Genomic DNA, 15,112 nt, shown 5'->3' with positions numbered 1-15,112 from the left:
GGTGGCCAGTAACGGGAGTTTTGTTTTGCGCATTCTTTGACCGAGGCCACACATCACAGCAACACAAAAAGTAGGTAGCCAATTCCAGGCCACGAGAATTAATGAACTTTGATGAGGGCAAAACGAACCCGGCTTCTTCTCACCTTTGAAGCATTGCCTTGCCCCCATGTCTGTTATCGTTAAAGTTCCTGTCAAAAACGCCGGCCGATGGATAAAACCCTATCTCCAAACGCCATTCCAACCAAACACACTGATACACATACAATATGACAACGGGACAATGCTGCCTTAATCCAGATCCATATCATTGAGTCCCGTCCCCTTGTCTACCGTCCCCTCCAAGATCATCTTTCGCCCCTGCGCTTTGATAACCTGATCCAGAATCTCTCTCACTTGCTTACACCCGTCCACTCCCACAGCCAGCATGCCCTCCAACCGGCTGATCTGCACTCTGCTCTCGCACACCAACGCCACGACCTTGTCGCTTTCACCAAGGGTGGCTACTGTCAGCCCGGGTAGTTCTTGCTCTTCCTGGTGGTTAAGATCGAGCAACGGGTCGGCGCCCTCGTCGTTGGCGGCGTATGTTGAGGTTGAACCGGCCGTGCAGGCGGTCACGTAGTCTGTCATGGGGATACCGGCGTCCACACACGCCAACGTGGCGGCGTTGATGAGGGCTGCGAGGAGGGAGCCGTCCTGGGAGAGCACGTGCAGGGAGATGTTGATTTGGGAGTGGGGGAAGAGGTGGGTGTGGAGGGTCGCGGCGAGGGTGTTGGAGAGGGTGAATTGCATTTCTAGGGTGCGCCTATGTTTTTTTGTTAGCATAACTGTGAGCCGCCAAGGGGTATGGTGTATAGCAGAGGGCTTTACTTGTCACCCCTCCCCCTTCTTTTCCTATCTACCGAACTGAACCCAGCAATGACGATGTTGACCACCACCTCTGCGTCTTTGGACTGCCCGCCCGATCCACCGCCGCCGCTGGCCCCCCCTGCTGCTCCTCCACGGCGCGGACCGGGCTCGCTAGGGCCGGTGACGACGCACATGACTTTTGTGTGGCCCATTTCGAGGTAGGAGGAACCATCGGCTGCGGCTTGGGTGCGGATTTGGCCGTGGATGCGACGGAGCTCGTTCCACCTCCGTCCGTCGACGCGAAGGAGGGCGAGGCCGTAGGTTGATGTGTCGAGCGGCATGATGGGGGGTTTTGTGGAGGGGTCGGTTTAGGGGTTTCCCCTCTTTTGTTCGAACTGGGGGGATAATCTGCTGCGCCGAAGTTGCTTATGGCCTTTGGGGGGGTGGTTGTCGGCTGGGTAGGTTTGGCGGCCTTAATCAGGGTTTTGGACCGTTGGTGTTTGTGATCCTGTTGTGTTCGAATATCAAGGTCACGATGATCAATTTGACAGAGTATCGTAGTTTCAACGGGAGGGCTCCTATTGTCGCCGTCGTCGATTTTGATGGGCAAGCCAAATTTGGGATATCAGAAAATATCCACAAGCTAGCTTTGCCGTCGTCTGCCTGTCGCGGGGCACAGAAAGCTTGGACCACTTTTGCGCTTCTGTAGCTGTGGGGCACGCGAGCTGTCAGTGACAGCCAACATCACAGGCTGGATCAAGACATGTTCGATATCACGTTTGACAGTTGACAATTAGAAATGTTTTGTTATCATGGCAGAAGTCTGCTGTGCTGGGGAAACAAACGTTAACTTGGCCAACTGCGCTGGTAGATATGCTAATCTCATCAGACGACAATCTCTTCTTTCTCAAACCAAAGATTGGATGTCTCACACATGGAAGAGTGGCTGCTCAATTGGGTTTTCGCAAATGGAAGCCACCCGGCGGCACAGCTCTGGACGATGGCCACCCACTTGGTCCATGAATCAAAGAGGAAGTTCAGCTTGGTTGGTGAGGAGGTCCGCATATCGAACCGCCAGAAAGAAACATGATCGAGTGTCACACAAGATATCGGATCACGGGCCAGTGGCCACATAAAAAAACGGTGTCGAAGTCCCCTGCAAACGTTCCCTTCAGCGTTTTGATGAAACAGAGCACAATGACCTGGGGTAGGCCCGTCTTGTGCTGCCAGGGCGCGCTACGCTGCAATCAAACGCTTTAAAGGCCAAGAGAGCGCTTAACACAACATGCTGGTCCGCATTGCGGATTGTGTTAGTGACTCCGCTGGACGCAGTGCCAATTCATCTCGATTCTGGACCCAAATTGGCCCAGACCAGCAGGTCCAGAAGCAGGGCACGGCCAGTAGTTCCGCTTTGCATCTCTTGGCCGCTGTGCTCCCCCTGTGTTCGGTGGAGATCGCTTGTCGCTTGTGGGTGTGACACTCGATATGCCGTGGTGTTGACTCGAGAGCAGGAAGAGTTTGATGACAAAAAGCAAGAAAAGCCGCAGTACCTGCATCCCAGATGCGCTGATGCATTGCGTGGCACGGGTCCACAGATGACACGTTCAAGAGTCCGCTTCCATGAGCACTTCGCGAGTTCTGTCGAGATGGAAGAAAAGCATGGCCTCGTTCGACCAATAGGAAGCAGTTGGGACCTGCGTGAACCTTGTTTGATTACGGGGTCCGTCCGACCACTCACGTCAAAACGCCAGCGGATCGTCGGTCTTGGAGCCAAGGGTTGGCCAGCGGCAGAAACATCCAGGCTCATTTCGGCACCCCTGCACACCCTGCTCCCCCGTTGGCGGCACACCCATTCAAGTATTTGTCTCTCCTTTTTCGTTTTTCCCTCTCTCCAACCTCTTTGTTCGCCGAACATCGCCTTTCGCGCTTCCATCACTCATTACAGAGATCTTGTATCTCGCGACATTCTTTTGATAAAAAGCTCGAACGCCTCTCCGCTGCTCCCCATAGCAACGATATCTTCACCTTTTTCACCACGCTCCCTTCTTTTGGACACCAAGCATCAATTGCAAAACATTGTTATCGGAGCATCAAATCAACGGCAGCGCATCGATTCAACGACCATATACGATTCACATAGACAGGATTTTTGGGCCAAGTTTATATATTTTGACGACCTTCGGATCCTTTCACGATGCAACTCTCCCACCTTCTGCTCCTCGCCGGTGCGCTCACCGCCACTGCCCACCCTTCCGGTCATGCGCACCTCCACCGCAGCATCCATGAGAAGCGCGAAGGCGGTATCACCTTCCTCAAGGCCGTTCACAAGTCCCTCCCTGAGCCAACTGAGACGGCCCCTGAACCCGCTCCCGAGCCTCCCAAGGCATCCATCGCAGCTGTAGAGCCCTCTCCTTCGCCCAAGCCCAAGCCCGAGCCCGCTCCTGCTCCCGCCCCTGCTAAGGAGGAGAGCGAGGACAGCAACGACTCTGACTCGGAAGATGGTTACAAACCCTTCTGCGGCTCCAGCAAGAGGAAGGCCAAGCGTGTCACCTGGGAGCAGATTCATTACACCGGTAACACCGGCACTGCTAACGGCTGCCCATGGAACTCCAACCTCCAGGTCGTTTCCACCAAGGCCTCCAAGCAATACAAGTACGTTCAGAACTACAAGAACGTCGGCAAGGTCCCCTATGAGGTCATTTGCTTCAACAAGATCGGTGCCGATGGCGGTGTGACTGGCTCCTTCAAGGTCGAGGGTCAGAATCAGCTCGTTTTCAAGCTCCAACCCGGCGAGACCAAGTCTGTTGTTGCCGATTCCAACACACAGGGTGTTTGCGCCTTCGCGCCAAACTCTGTCCCCACCACCAGCCACGGCCAATACGCCGGCAACTGGGCCGAGTTCGACTTCGAGAACACTAGTAACAAGGGGTGGTCCGGCGCCGACTGCTCTTCCCTCGTTGCCCAGGCTTACAACATGGACTTCCCCGGCTGCCGCATGTCCCAGGGCGGTGTTGATTCATCCATCTACCCCGACGGAACTGCCGAGAACGCCTACATTCGCGGGATGGAGGCTGAGGATGGCATTGGCCTCAACATCGAGCCCGGCCCGACCGTCATCGAGGTCCTCTGCGGTCTCGAGAAGGGCATGTAAAGGATTTGTAACGAACGACCAGGATATCTTTTTTGGATCCGCTTTCTACAAGGCCGACGGTGTGAATTGCCATGGAAAAATTCACAAACACCTGATAGGGAATTGGGAGTGTGTGTGTTTGTTTGTTTACTTGTGTATGTGTGGCTGTCTCCTGTCTGGGACGGACTCTTCTGTTCATTGTATCTGGCATGACTTGTCCTTGGGCAGGTCTTTTGTTTCTCCCTTTGGTTCAGCCCTTGAGGAGGCCCGAGGTAGTCTGGATAAAAAACGTTTACGATCAATCATGTTTGGATACCACTACTTGTTTCTGTTTTCTGTTTTCTCGGTTAGAATCATAGGCTCAGCAATATATTTTGTAGTGTTTTGTTTGTTGAACTTTGTCTGTTGCTTGTTTTTGATGCCTTGGCTATTGTAACAACGGGGGGTGGATCGGCGACCTTTACCCGACCCTTTCCGCAAGCAGAGAGTCGGACATGAGACGAAGTCGGATTAAGGAACAAGATGATCGGATCGGTCACGATAAACTTGATGTGGCGTCCCGACTCCCGGCTTTACTCTGGGGAAGGAGGGTGGTTCGAAGAAGGGTCGCACAACGGATCGTTCCGCACCTCGGACTCGACAGACAGAAGCTTTGTTGACACGTCCCACAACATCCCAGATACGTACGCACTCTCACACACGGGCGGGTGTAGGCGGGTTTGTTTCTATGGTGGTTACCACAGCTTTGCATGGAATGTGGATTCCTTCTTTTCTGAAACTGGGGGAAGTGGTGTTCTGTCTTGGAGCGGTTCGGTTCCTCTCTCTCGGGTCGAGCGGTGGTACGGGATATCCGAGTCTCTGACGTCTTGATGTGACAAAGGAGGCTGAAACGCGATGGAGGAAAACTGGGGGACGTCATTGACCTTTGCGCCGGTAAGGTATCCGTCTGTATCGCCCGCCCATGGATCGACATCGGAATCGGAATCGGAATCGGCAGTGGTAGGTAAGGTAGGTGGGCGCGCGTGGCTTGAAACCGCGTGCTTGTTGGCGAGCAATTATCTAGCTTTCTCGCCTTTTCCGCCCCGTCACGATCTCGGTGGATATACAATGGGCGGGCGCACACATGGCTGCGGTTTCACCAAGTGCCGAAGCCCATAGCCTCCCTGCGTGGAACAGCACAACAGTCCGTACCCAAAGACCGGGATTTCTTTTCCTCTGCTCTCGTTGGCTGATGCGTGTTTGTGATATTCGGAATCTGAGTTTCAGGATTCTTTTGTCACTTGTCCTGCGTTTCCCCAATGACGCCAGATACTACCAGCGGAGGCTGGGGAGCTCAACTTCGTTGTGTGAGGTCTCCTCTCTCCTGTGTCTTCATTACACCGCATGAGGTTGTCGTCCTCCCGTCACCACCAACTTGACCCCTACGTCAGCATTAGCTTGTTCCGTGACACCCCAGACGAGACCTGGCCTCCCAGACTCCGATGCCAACGACCTGACAGATGGCTAGGTCAGAAATGTCAAGCCTTACTAACGGGGCTGTGTTGACTTTTTTTTTTTTTTTTGTAATGGGGTTACCCGAGATTCACTTTTGCAAGCGAGAATCGGGTATTTCACATGCCACAACCCAACAATAATGAGATGACCCAAAGCTCTGTAATGTTGGATCCCTGTTTTGAACAACACATGGGTGTTGTTGGTCAGATACCCGTACCATGCGATATCTTCACTACACATCGACACGGCATAAGGTGATTGGGGTTGAGGATACCCAGCGGTTTCTCTGTCAAGAATTTGTTTATCTGAGGTCATCAACTTGCATGCTGCATCACGCAGGGTGAGGCTGACTAACGCAGGTCCGGAAGCACTCGTTGCTCTTCTTGCCTCGTACGGCAGTTTATGACACAGAGGTACAGCATACCTTGACTACCTAGTTGATGTGTTATGGAGGAGGGCCCTGCATAAATTAAAAGGCTCGTCCATAAAAAACAAACACGTGGTTCCAATCCTCCGCCATGCTGCTGTGTGAATGTTTGGGGATGTTGTGCTTCTCACCCCGGGCTCCATACACCCACACCTAGCCTTATGATCATGCTCATTCAGCTGAGAATGTCTACGAAGCGCCATATTGGTCTCTGAGTAGTTACGTATCAAAGAAGTTCCATTAGCTGAGGACACATAGGTCTTGAACCAGGCATTTGCGAGTCTCATCCTCATCATAGCCTCGGTCCGACTCCTCCCCTCAAAAATTCGCCTATTTGTAAGTCAAACGCCGGATTATGCATCGTTCGGCCGCTCTGGCGGTTCACTGTTCTTCGTGAACTGTTACCTCGCGAGGGTCGGGGACTTTGTCAACTGCCCCAGAGAGTTGGGTCAAGGTTCTGCATGTTGATGACTCGGTAGGTATGTTGAGCCAAGTCGGGTGACAGCTGTCAGTGTCACCTATGCAAGTTACTACTGCCGTGGCTCCGTTTTGGGAACGGTGGGAGAAATGTTTCACAAGAAGCTTCGGATAATGGGCGCTATCGAGATTGTGGAAGGTAGAGCCGTGGGGATTGGGGCGTGTTGTGTGACAGTGACGTCGGTGAGTAGCCAATCGAGATGGGGATCGAGATATGAGATAGGTTGGGACTCATGATGAGGATAGTGTGAGTTTAGGTTGCGAGAATTTGTACACTTGGGGTTTTATGTGTGAGATTATATGGTGTGAGGTTGAGAAATGAACGAATGAGATAAGTCGAGTGAGTGAGTGAGTGAGCGAGCAAGTGGTTGAGTGATGGATGATCAACATAGGGCAAACAAGCTTGAGATTAGAATACCTAATTTGATTTAGCAGGTTAATACTTCCAGTAGGTAAGGTATGCCATATTTCCAGGTCATAATGGTGAAAACTACAAATGCAACGTGGCATCGAGAACGACGTCCTCGCTCGCCGCGAACGCTAACCTCCGAGTGACGTAGAGGGTAAGAGGATGAGTGACCCGTGGTTCATATCCAAGGTTGAGGAAGGAGCAAGTGTTGGAAACCGACACACGCCTTCCACTCTGGTCCAATATCTGGCCCCAGACGACGTCAGTTGCGGAATTGCCCAACTAAAGGCAAGTCTTCAAGCATCCGGGATATCACTCGTAGCTGCGCTCTCCCATTTTCAATGAGGGTTCAAAATCAACGATTCATACACAGCCGTCATAAGGTATATAAAACCACCGGAGCTCGCTGAAAAAAAGACTGACAGATCGAAACCCAGAAAACAGCCACCCAGATCGCTAGAGAAACTACTCATAAATTCTTCACATCACCTTTCGAAATCGTTCCTCCATCATTTTGCCAACCTCCTCCTACTCAGCCCAACCGCCACATCCACCGTCGCCCCATCAAGCCAATCATTCATCAACACCACCGTCTTCCCCAGCTCACACCGATCCACCACATTATCCCTACACCACGGCAGCGTCTTATGATCGCACAACCCCTTCGTCGCCAACAACACACTCGTCGTCACCCCCGCATCCTTTATCGAATGCAACAGCGCCTTCTGGATATTAGTCGCCGTAGCTTGACACTGGATCAACACAAACCCAGCCCTCCTCTGCGCCCCCCTATCCTCCAACACCCGCGGGAAAGCATCCACAATGCTCTGCCCGTTGATTGTGGCATTTCCATCATCAGTATAAGTCGACAAAGTATCCACACTATCAAGCATAAGCAACCTCTTCTTATCCCTCCTCAGCTCAGAGATAGTCCGGTGTTTCATGTCATCCAGATTGCCCACGTTGATCTCACCCCCGGCATGATCACGGATCGCCTTCTCAAGATACTGCTTCTTCTCCTCGCTGGAAGGATGGGAACAGTCAGACGGGACGCCATCCCACCGGAGTTGCACCACAATTATTTCATTCTTGTTGGCACGGAGAAACTTGACGATGCCTTCCAGGAAGGTGTCATACCCCATACCTGGGATGGCGCTGTGCATAAAATACAGCTTGTCCGGCAACGCGTCCCGGCCACGGATGCTGCTGTGGAGTCTGGCGGGGCGAAATTCAAAGTACCGCGCTCCGATCCGGAGCATGGATTCCAACGAGTCTTTTTGCGTGATGGAGAGGCTGTAGATGATGTTGGGGGCTATGAGCTCGATGGGGTACCCCGAGAGCTTGTCGACCACCCGGCAGACCTTGTCGTCGGTGCGGGTGAGCATTGTTGAGACGACGGCGCCGCCTACTTTGCGGAGGAGGGCGGCGCTGGATTCCATGCTGTTCATGCCCACGTCGTGAGCGGAGGGGAGGACGAGGCGGTGGAAGGGTTTCTTTTCAAAATCTGAGCCTGGGGGGGCGAGGTTGGTGATCCAGTTGGTGTAGTTTTGGGTCACGGTCACGTAGCATTGGTGTTGGTTGGGAAGGGGGTCATGACCGGGCCCGGCTTCGTAGAGGCCGTAGGAGATGATGAAGTTGTCGTGGAAGATGGAAGGTGTTTCGGCTATGGATTCCATTGTGCCGCCGCTGGCGTTGCCGGTTAGGGCGTTGACGTCGATCCATTGTTCTGTGATTTGGTTGCCGCGGTGGAAGACTTTGAAGGTGAAGCGACCTTTTTTGTTGAAGAAACTATCGATGTTGCGGGCTTCGACTTCGAGGGAGCCACTCCAGAAGCCTTGGTCTCGTCGGGTGATGGTTTGCTTGGGGACCGAGAGCTCAATGGAGATATCGGGTACACCGATGTAAGTGAAGACTTGGACCCCTTTACTGGGCATCGTTGGTGATTGGTGTTAGCTAGTGCGAGTTGGAGATGTGGGGAAGGTTGGCGATCGCTGACACAGACAGCAAGCAACTTGCTTCAGATAGACATGAAGAAGGGAAATGCGGGAATTCCACGAGAGCAACAAGAAACGAACCCATTCAGCTCTGTTGACTGCGCCGCTCCATTGTTTCGGATTTCAGCTTCGTGCTGTCATTTGCCACGGCAGGGGCAGAGGCGCCCACCCCAGCCGCTCGCAATGTGGGGAGGATGGAACTGCAGCCAAGATGTGCGGGGAATCCAATGTTTGAACAGGTGAGAAGGTCATTGAGAAGAAGGCTGGTTTGATGTTGTGATGGCGAAGATAATTGACATGTATTGAGGAGGGGAGGTGAAGATAGTATAGCCATTGTTGAGCTTTCTATATACAATGTGAGAAAGGCTGGTAGAACATGGGTTTGATACATAGTATGCAGCTAAGGGTTAGGGTTAGGATCTGGATTATGAAACAGCCTCCCGCCACTATGCCATGGATCAGTTTACTGTCCGCCCTGATGGAAAAAATACTAAACAAATCTTGCTGCTAAAGAATTTCATACTTTCTGGTGGTTCAAATCGTTTGAGGTTTCAGTAACTATTGTAATATTGAGCCTTGAACCCCTGAGCACAAGGCATACCTCGTCCTGAAGATAACGAACTGAAGAAAAGAAAACATCTTCGGTCTTTCTTAGAAACTAATTATACACTTAACATAAATCATTAATATCTTTGAGGCCGGTGAACATTTGTCAAAGGAATGTGTCCTGATGGCGGCGGAGTGTTCCCCTGAACGATGATCACGGACGTCCCATCGCTCCCCTGATATTGGGCTTGCCCATCTCTGTTTGCCCCTTCGCGCTCAGCCAACGCAGCTGTGGATTCCGAGTGTGGCACGTTGTAGGGATATGGAAAGTCTTTGTGGTAGACCTTTCCGTTTAACCCTGGGTCATTAACAGTGACTGTCATGTCGGAGTTAACAGAGACACCGTGGCCCTTGAGGGTGTTTCCAAAGCTGTGCACATTGTAGGCGTAGGTCGACTTCTTTGTTGTTCCTGTGCGCATCGCCTTGGGGAAGATGCGCACCAGGACTTGTCTGATGAAGGGCATGCAGGCGCAGACCGAGCTGGTGAAGCCTTCGATCGTGGACCACCGGATGATGTTGAAGAGATCTTGGGTTGGGTTTTGCGAGCTGGTGATGTCGGCGATGTACCGCAGTCGGATGCAGCAGACGATGGTTACCCTGTTGAAAGGTCAGTCAGGCACTCTTTGATTATGGTTTGAAGACGGGATGGGCAACGTAGGGAAACGTACAATAAACCAACAGCAAACATAGCCCCCACCCCGACCTTCTTCTTCCAATGCAGCTTCACAATCCTCATGCTCCAAAGCGGAATCCCAATCATCCACACATCCAGCACAATACTGATAATCGCGCAGCTCCACTGTATGGCATCCTTGTTCAGACACTTCCCCGTCCCGGTGCCATCCCACTTGTACCAATCCTCAATCGGCGAGCACTGGAAGATGGCCAAAAGGAAAAACGTCAACCCGTACAAGCTGGTAAAGACAATCGTCCCCCAAATCACCCTCCTGGTCCCCGGCGAGGGAAAGATCCTCAGGTAAAAGAACAAAAACGTCAGCTTCAAGGCCGCCACCTGAGGTAGATATAACACCCCGGAAACAAAGCTGAATTTGAAAAGCTTGTCAATGTCCTCAAACGGGACAGCCCACATATCCTTCCCCAGGCCATTCGGCGCCAAAAAGAAGATGGTCAACACCATGGCTGGTATCCCACCGCACAGGAGCAGGAAAACCAGCGCGTAGTCGTCCCACCAGAGCCCGTTCTGGGAAGTGGTATGCGCCTTTGGCCGGGAAAACATGAACCTGTCCCCTTCGGCGTAGTAGATCTTGTAACCTATTCTTGCGGCGACGAGGAGGCAAATAGTGATGAGCATGGCAGCGGTCTCACGGATGATTTCCGGGGAGCGGTCAAAGACGGGGACTTGGCAGGTGGTGGAGGAGATGTTGTGGGTGAAGAGGGCTTCGCGGATGGTGCAGGTGGCCAAGATGCACTCGTGCATGAAGCCGTTGAAGTCGGGGGAGGTGCAGGTGCATTCTTGGTCTAGGGGGGAGGAGCAGAAGGTGTGGTTTGTGAAAGCGGTGATGATGCAGTTTTGCTTGATGCGCAAGTTAGTTTTGTGAATAGTAGCATGGGGAAGACGGGACTCACAGCACATGACGGGTAGATGGCTAGGGGGTTGGAGTTATCGGGTGCGCCGGCACCCGGGTCCTGAGCGAGGACGCCGGCATGGTTGGCGAGAAGGAGGAGGCCGGTTGCGAACGTTTTGACGATGTGCATGGTCAAGGAGTACGAGCGTCACCGGCGGGCGACGGGGTGATTGACCAGTGCAAGTGAACGGAAGAATACCAATGACCAGGAGAATAGTGAGGGCTGAGGTCTGCCAGAAATCCACGTGGGAGGTAGGGCTGTTGCGGTAGACAATCGGAGGAATTCAAGGGTAAGCAAGCCACATTATACATTAACAGATCTGTGTGGGGGCTGGGTATGCAGTACAAATCCAACTACCGGAATACTGATCATGGTTCAAAATCTGCAGTTCATTCCATCCCTCGAACTCGCCTCACACACTTCTGTGACTTGAGTGCTGTGCCTCTTCCTCAGTCTCATACTGCCTACTTGACCACCCACCTACATTGCCGCAGAAAAGTTCCCTTCTGGAAAGCATAAACCTGCCGATTAAAGTGTGTGCTATTTCGAGGTACCTAAGCATCACTCAAGCCATTATGGCCAAGAATCTGAGGGGGGAATAATAGCAGCAAGCAATTACCAAATGCTGTGCCTTACGCCCAGAACTCGTGGCGAAGCAACCTGTAGGGAGGGATGTGTGAGTAACACTACGGCTTATGACAGAAGGGTCCCATCGCAATCTATTTCACCGCAACCCGACACGGGAGAACCACCCGTTTTACTCAGCTGCCGAGAAACTCGGATTTAGCGTGGTAGTGTTTGGAACTTGTCTATAGCCGGGCGGTAACTGTTTGCGATAGACACCCGTGTGAGGCGAAGTCAGCTAGATACGCACCGTTATGGCACAGGCGCATATATAATGACACCTACCTGAAGGGGGTGTGAACGACCGGGATGTCTTGAAAAAAGCTGAGACCGAGGGAAATACGAATACTCCATCTTTAAGGCTCAAGGCTGCAAAGTCAACAACTCGAAAACTCGTCGCCATGTGGGATGAGATTGGCGCGGGTGCAAATGTTGCCTAGAATCAAACTGTGACATTGAAGGATTGCTGTGGTTCCACTTCAATCATATTTCTTTCTAGATGTTGGTAGGTAACTGCTGAGAGTCTGAGTATGACGTGATACCAAACTGGAGAAAGCGGCCTGATTTTCGATTCAGTTCTTCTTGAGCTAGATACACCCTGGTATTTTACAGGTATACATCTATTTGATCTAAGCAGTTCCCTGAGACCGTACTTCACCGAACTGGACGATCTCATGCCCTATCTCAAAGTGACCAACTGTCATGTCAGCCCGCGGCATTGCTTCCTTGGTCTCCAGTTCGATCCACTCAGGGTCCTGGGTCAGAGCCTGCATGGTATCGGGGGTGGGGATCCAATACGACATGACCACATCGTAGTCGGGGACCGTCCACTTGTCCCTTCCCATGTGCTGAAGAGCAGCGCGGAAGGGGGTCCGGAAATGCGGAGGGGTCACGGTCTGTTTTGTAGGGTGTAAGCCGGAGATTCTCAGATGTTCGTCTTTGTCAAGGACGCTGACCTGTGTCCATTGCACAATACCGTGTCTTTTCATGATGGGGGCTGCCTTGGAGGGGTACTCCTTGGTCACCCAGTTGAGAAACTCATCATAGTCAATATCCTCTTTCTTGTAGAGGTAAACACTGAACTTGATGAGCTGAGTTGGCGGCTGAGGCGGTGCGGCAGCTTGGTCGGCCATGGTGTTGAGCTTTCGAGAGAGATAAGTGATACAGCAAGAATGAGGGTGAGTTGACTCGAAGTAGTCGACCTTTGGCCTTTGCCGCCTCGGGACTTTATCCAACCAGTGTGACCGTATGCGCCGTGCCCGTGCATCCTTTGTAGTGCTGCTAATTCAGTGCCACGCCGCTGCGTTTCAACGTACCCAGAGCGACGTTTACCTAATTGTCAGCCATTCCCGCCGCTGGGATAGACCAAACAGGCAGGTCGTTTCCAGTGTGCATAGAGGTTGGCTGATCCAAGAAAGCATAGGTAACAAGGCAGAAGTTGCGTTACAATTATACACGGGTGAAAGCTGCGCCGCATATAAACCTCCATCCGGCCCCACGGAACGGAGTCCTCTCCAACACCGAACCAACACAAGTAACCTTTCGGAAACCGATTCACCAGATCCATCCGGCACAGGCCACCGTCTATTATGCTGTGCCGGTCACGGACTTTTCGGCCTTACTCTCCACAACGCCTCTCCCGCTTTCTGCAGCCACCTCTGAGCTGGAACTGTTATTGGCTCCCTCGACGAGTCCAAAATCAGTCTCAAGATCCTCCCGCAGCTTGACCTCCTTGATGATGATTGCGATGAGAAAGCCAAGGACGCCAAATCCGATAGCAACTTGCCACACAAGCCGCAAGCTTTCTACGTAGACCGTCTTGACCTGCTGTTTGATATCGGGTGGAATAGACTGGATGAAACCCACCGAAGCCAAGGCATATGCGCCGCCATTTCGCAAGGCGTTGACAACAGCCTCTTCGCTCACTCGGCCTTGATCGAGCAAGGTGTTTACATGCGAGTTGAAAATGGCAGTTGGGATGGCGATGCCCCAGATGCCACCGAAGCTTCGCAAAAACCCCCAAGTTGCTGTGGCAATGGCAACATCAGCTTCAGGAAGTGGTGCTTGGACGGCAGGGAGTGTGCAGGTTAGCAGCAAGCCGCCGCCGGCAGCAGCAACAACCTGGAAGCCGACCCAATGTCCCTTTGACGATTCGATGTCCAGAAGAGAGAACAGGCCCATGGCTATGGTCATCAAAGAGATGCCTGCGAATTGGAATGGGCGGAACTTTCCGAGTACTGTCACGCCGCCTCCTGCAAGAATCGAGAAGGGGATCATGATCATCGACACAGGTAACGTAGAGATTCCAGACTGTGTTGGGGAATCTTCTTTGACAGCTTGAAAGTAGATAGGTAGCCAGTAGGCCATCCAATAGGTCAGGATGGAAGCGACAAAGGTAAGACCGAATGCTCCCGAAGAGGTGCGGTTGGCGAAGAGTCGGAGAGGCATTGTTGGTTGCTCAATGAGTGTTGTTGACTCAAGCCAAAGAAAGAGGCCTAGACCTGCAATTCCGAGGAATAGCGGAACAAGTGTCTGCCATGCCGACCAAGCGTGTTCTGTCCCTCCCCAGGTAAGCGCCACTAGAATGGACGTGACGGCTGCTGCGAAAAGGGTATTTCCTCCCCAGTCTACCCGCGCGAGCATCTTTCCAATCGCGTCCCTCTTGTACTTGACGCGCAGAAAAAGCAACAGTGGGACGAGGGAGACAGCAGCAACGGGAAGGTTGAGATAGAAGATCCATCTCCAGCTCGCATGCTCTGCCAGACCACCGCCGATCAGTGGACCAACGCACATGGCCAGACCAAAGATGCTCATCACTATTCCCAGATATTTGGGCCTGTCACGCTGGGGGCAGAGATCGCAGATGATGATCTCGATCATGACGAGAATGCCGCCACCACCAACGCCCATAATAGCTCTCCCGGCTACGAGCATGGGCATGCTGCTAGCAGCGCCAGAGATCGCAGATCCGATGGCGAAGAATACAACGGCTAGCACTGTCATGGTTCTCCGACCAAAGATATTGGCAGCCTGACCGTAGAGAGGCTATATCAATGCGAGAAAGCAAGTCAGCGTCATGCTTTTGTCGTCCGTGTTTCCAGTCCCGCCGGCTGGCACAAAATGGAGGGGCAAGAAACACACCTGGAAAGCCGTCATGGTGAGGAAGTAGGCATTGGCAACCCAGACGTAGATAGTCTCACTTTCATCTCCAGTGCCAAGAGCCTTGACAATCGTGGGCATAGCAGTGGCGATGCATCCGATTTCGAGGCCGGCGAGGATCGAAGTCAGAGATAGGGCGACGAGAATTGCCTGAGTGCGCCAACGAGAGTCAGCAAACTGTGCCAGGTAGGTCTAAACCTCGAAAACATCGAAACTTACACTGAAGCGCCAGCCATATCGACCTCCCGTTTGCCCGTCCGTTGGGACTGGCTCGATAGTTGGATCATGACTTTGCGTTTTGCACTCTGTCGTGGCGTCCATGGCGGGCAGGATGGGTGGAGCAGAGAACCTAGGTGTTC

At 52.6% G+C, this 15,112-nt stretch overlaps 6 protein-coding genes across 6 annotated transcripts; 1 reads left to right on the top strand and 5 right to left on the bottom strand.

The window, feature by feature from the left end:
- Nucleotides 1-112: 112 nt before the first annotated feature.
- Nucleotides 113-1,940, bottom strand: SKI6 (Exosome non-catalytic core component). The gene is made up of 3 exons (XM_062907095.1): nucleotides 1,781-1,940; nucleotides 868-1,722; nucleotides 113-802 (listed from the first exon to the last, which is right to left on the bottom strand). Exons 2-3 carry the CDS (start codon nucleotides 1,185-1,187, stop codon nucleotides 289-291), a joined length of 834 nt encoding a protein of 277 aa, XP_062770010.1. The 5' UTR covers nucleotides 1,188-1,722; nucleotides 1,781-1,940; the 3' UTR covers nucleotides 113-288.
- Nucleotides 1,941-3,040: 1,100 nt separating this feature from the next.
- Nucleotides 3,041-3,997, top strand: QC763_105270 (uncharacterized protein; the record flags this gene model as incomplete). The annotated part of the gene is made up of 1 exon (XM_062907094.1): nucleotides 3,041-3,997. The coding sequence occupies one exon, from the start codon at nucleotides 3,041-3,043 to the stop codon at nucleotides 3,995-3,997; it is 957 nt and encodes a 318-aa protein (XP_062770009.1).
- Nucleotides 3,998-7,292: 3,295 nt separating this feature from the next.
- Nucleotides 7,293-8,717, bottom strand: QC763_105260 (uncharacterized protein; the record flags this gene model as incomplete). Its single annotated transcript, XM_062907093.1, has 1 exon — nucleotides 7,293-8,717. The coding sequence occupies one exon, from the start codon at nucleotides 8,715-8,717 to the stop codon at nucleotides 7,293-7,295; it is 1,425 nt and encodes a 474-aa protein (XP_062770008.1).
- Nucleotides 8,718-9,460: 743 nt separating this feature from the next.
- Nucleotides 9,461-11,772, bottom strand: QC763_105250 (uncharacterized protein; the record flags this gene model as incomplete). The annotated part of the gene is made up of 3 exons (XM_062907092.1): nucleotides 10,971-11,772; nucleotides 10,052-10,917; nucleotides 9,461-9,980 (listed from the first exon to the last, which is right to left on the bottom strand). Exons 1-3 carry the CDS (start codon nucleotides 11,097-11,099, stop codon nucleotides 9,461-9,463), a joined length of 1,515 nt encoding a protein of 504 aa, XP_062770007.1. The 5' UTR covers nucleotides 11,100-11,772.
- A 236-nt stretch (nucleotides 11,773-12,008) lies between these two features.
- On the bottom strand, nucleotides 12,009-12,727 carry QC763_105240 (uncharacterized protein; the record flags this gene model as incomplete). Its single annotated transcript, XM_062907091.1, has 2 exons — nucleotides 12,009-12,490; nucleotides 12,551-12,727. 2 exons carry the CDS (start codon nucleotides 12,725-12,727, stop codon nucleotides 12,224-12,226), a joined length of 444 nt encoding a protein of 147 aa, XP_062770006.1. The 3' UTR covers nucleotides 12,009-12,223.
- A 454-nt stretch (nucleotides 12,728-13,181) lies between these two features.
- Nucleotides 13,182-15,074, bottom strand: QC763_105230 (uncharacterized protein; the record flags this gene model as incomplete). Its single annotated transcript, XM_062907090.1, has 3 exons — nucleotides 13,182-14,639; nucleotides 14,736-14,903; nucleotides 14,973-15,074. The coding sequence occupies 3 exons, from the start codon at nucleotides 15,072-15,074 to the stop codon at nucleotides 13,182-13,184; spliced, it is 1,728 nt and encodes a 575-aa protein (XP_062770005.1).
- Nucleotides 15,075-15,112: the final 38 nt, after the last annotated feature.

The sequence above is a fragment of the Podospora pseudopauciseta genome, chromosome 1 (assembly GCF_035222475.1).
Source record: "Podospora pseudopauciseta strain CBS 411.78 chromosome 1, whole genome shotgun sequence".
In the NCBI taxonomy this organism is placed as follows: Eukaryota; Fungi; Ascomycota; class Sordariomycetes; order Sordariales; family Podosporaceae; genus Podospora; species Podospora pseudopauciseta.
Note: the sequence above shows the minus strand (reverse complement) of the source record. Positions and strands in the feature narration are given on the sequence as shown.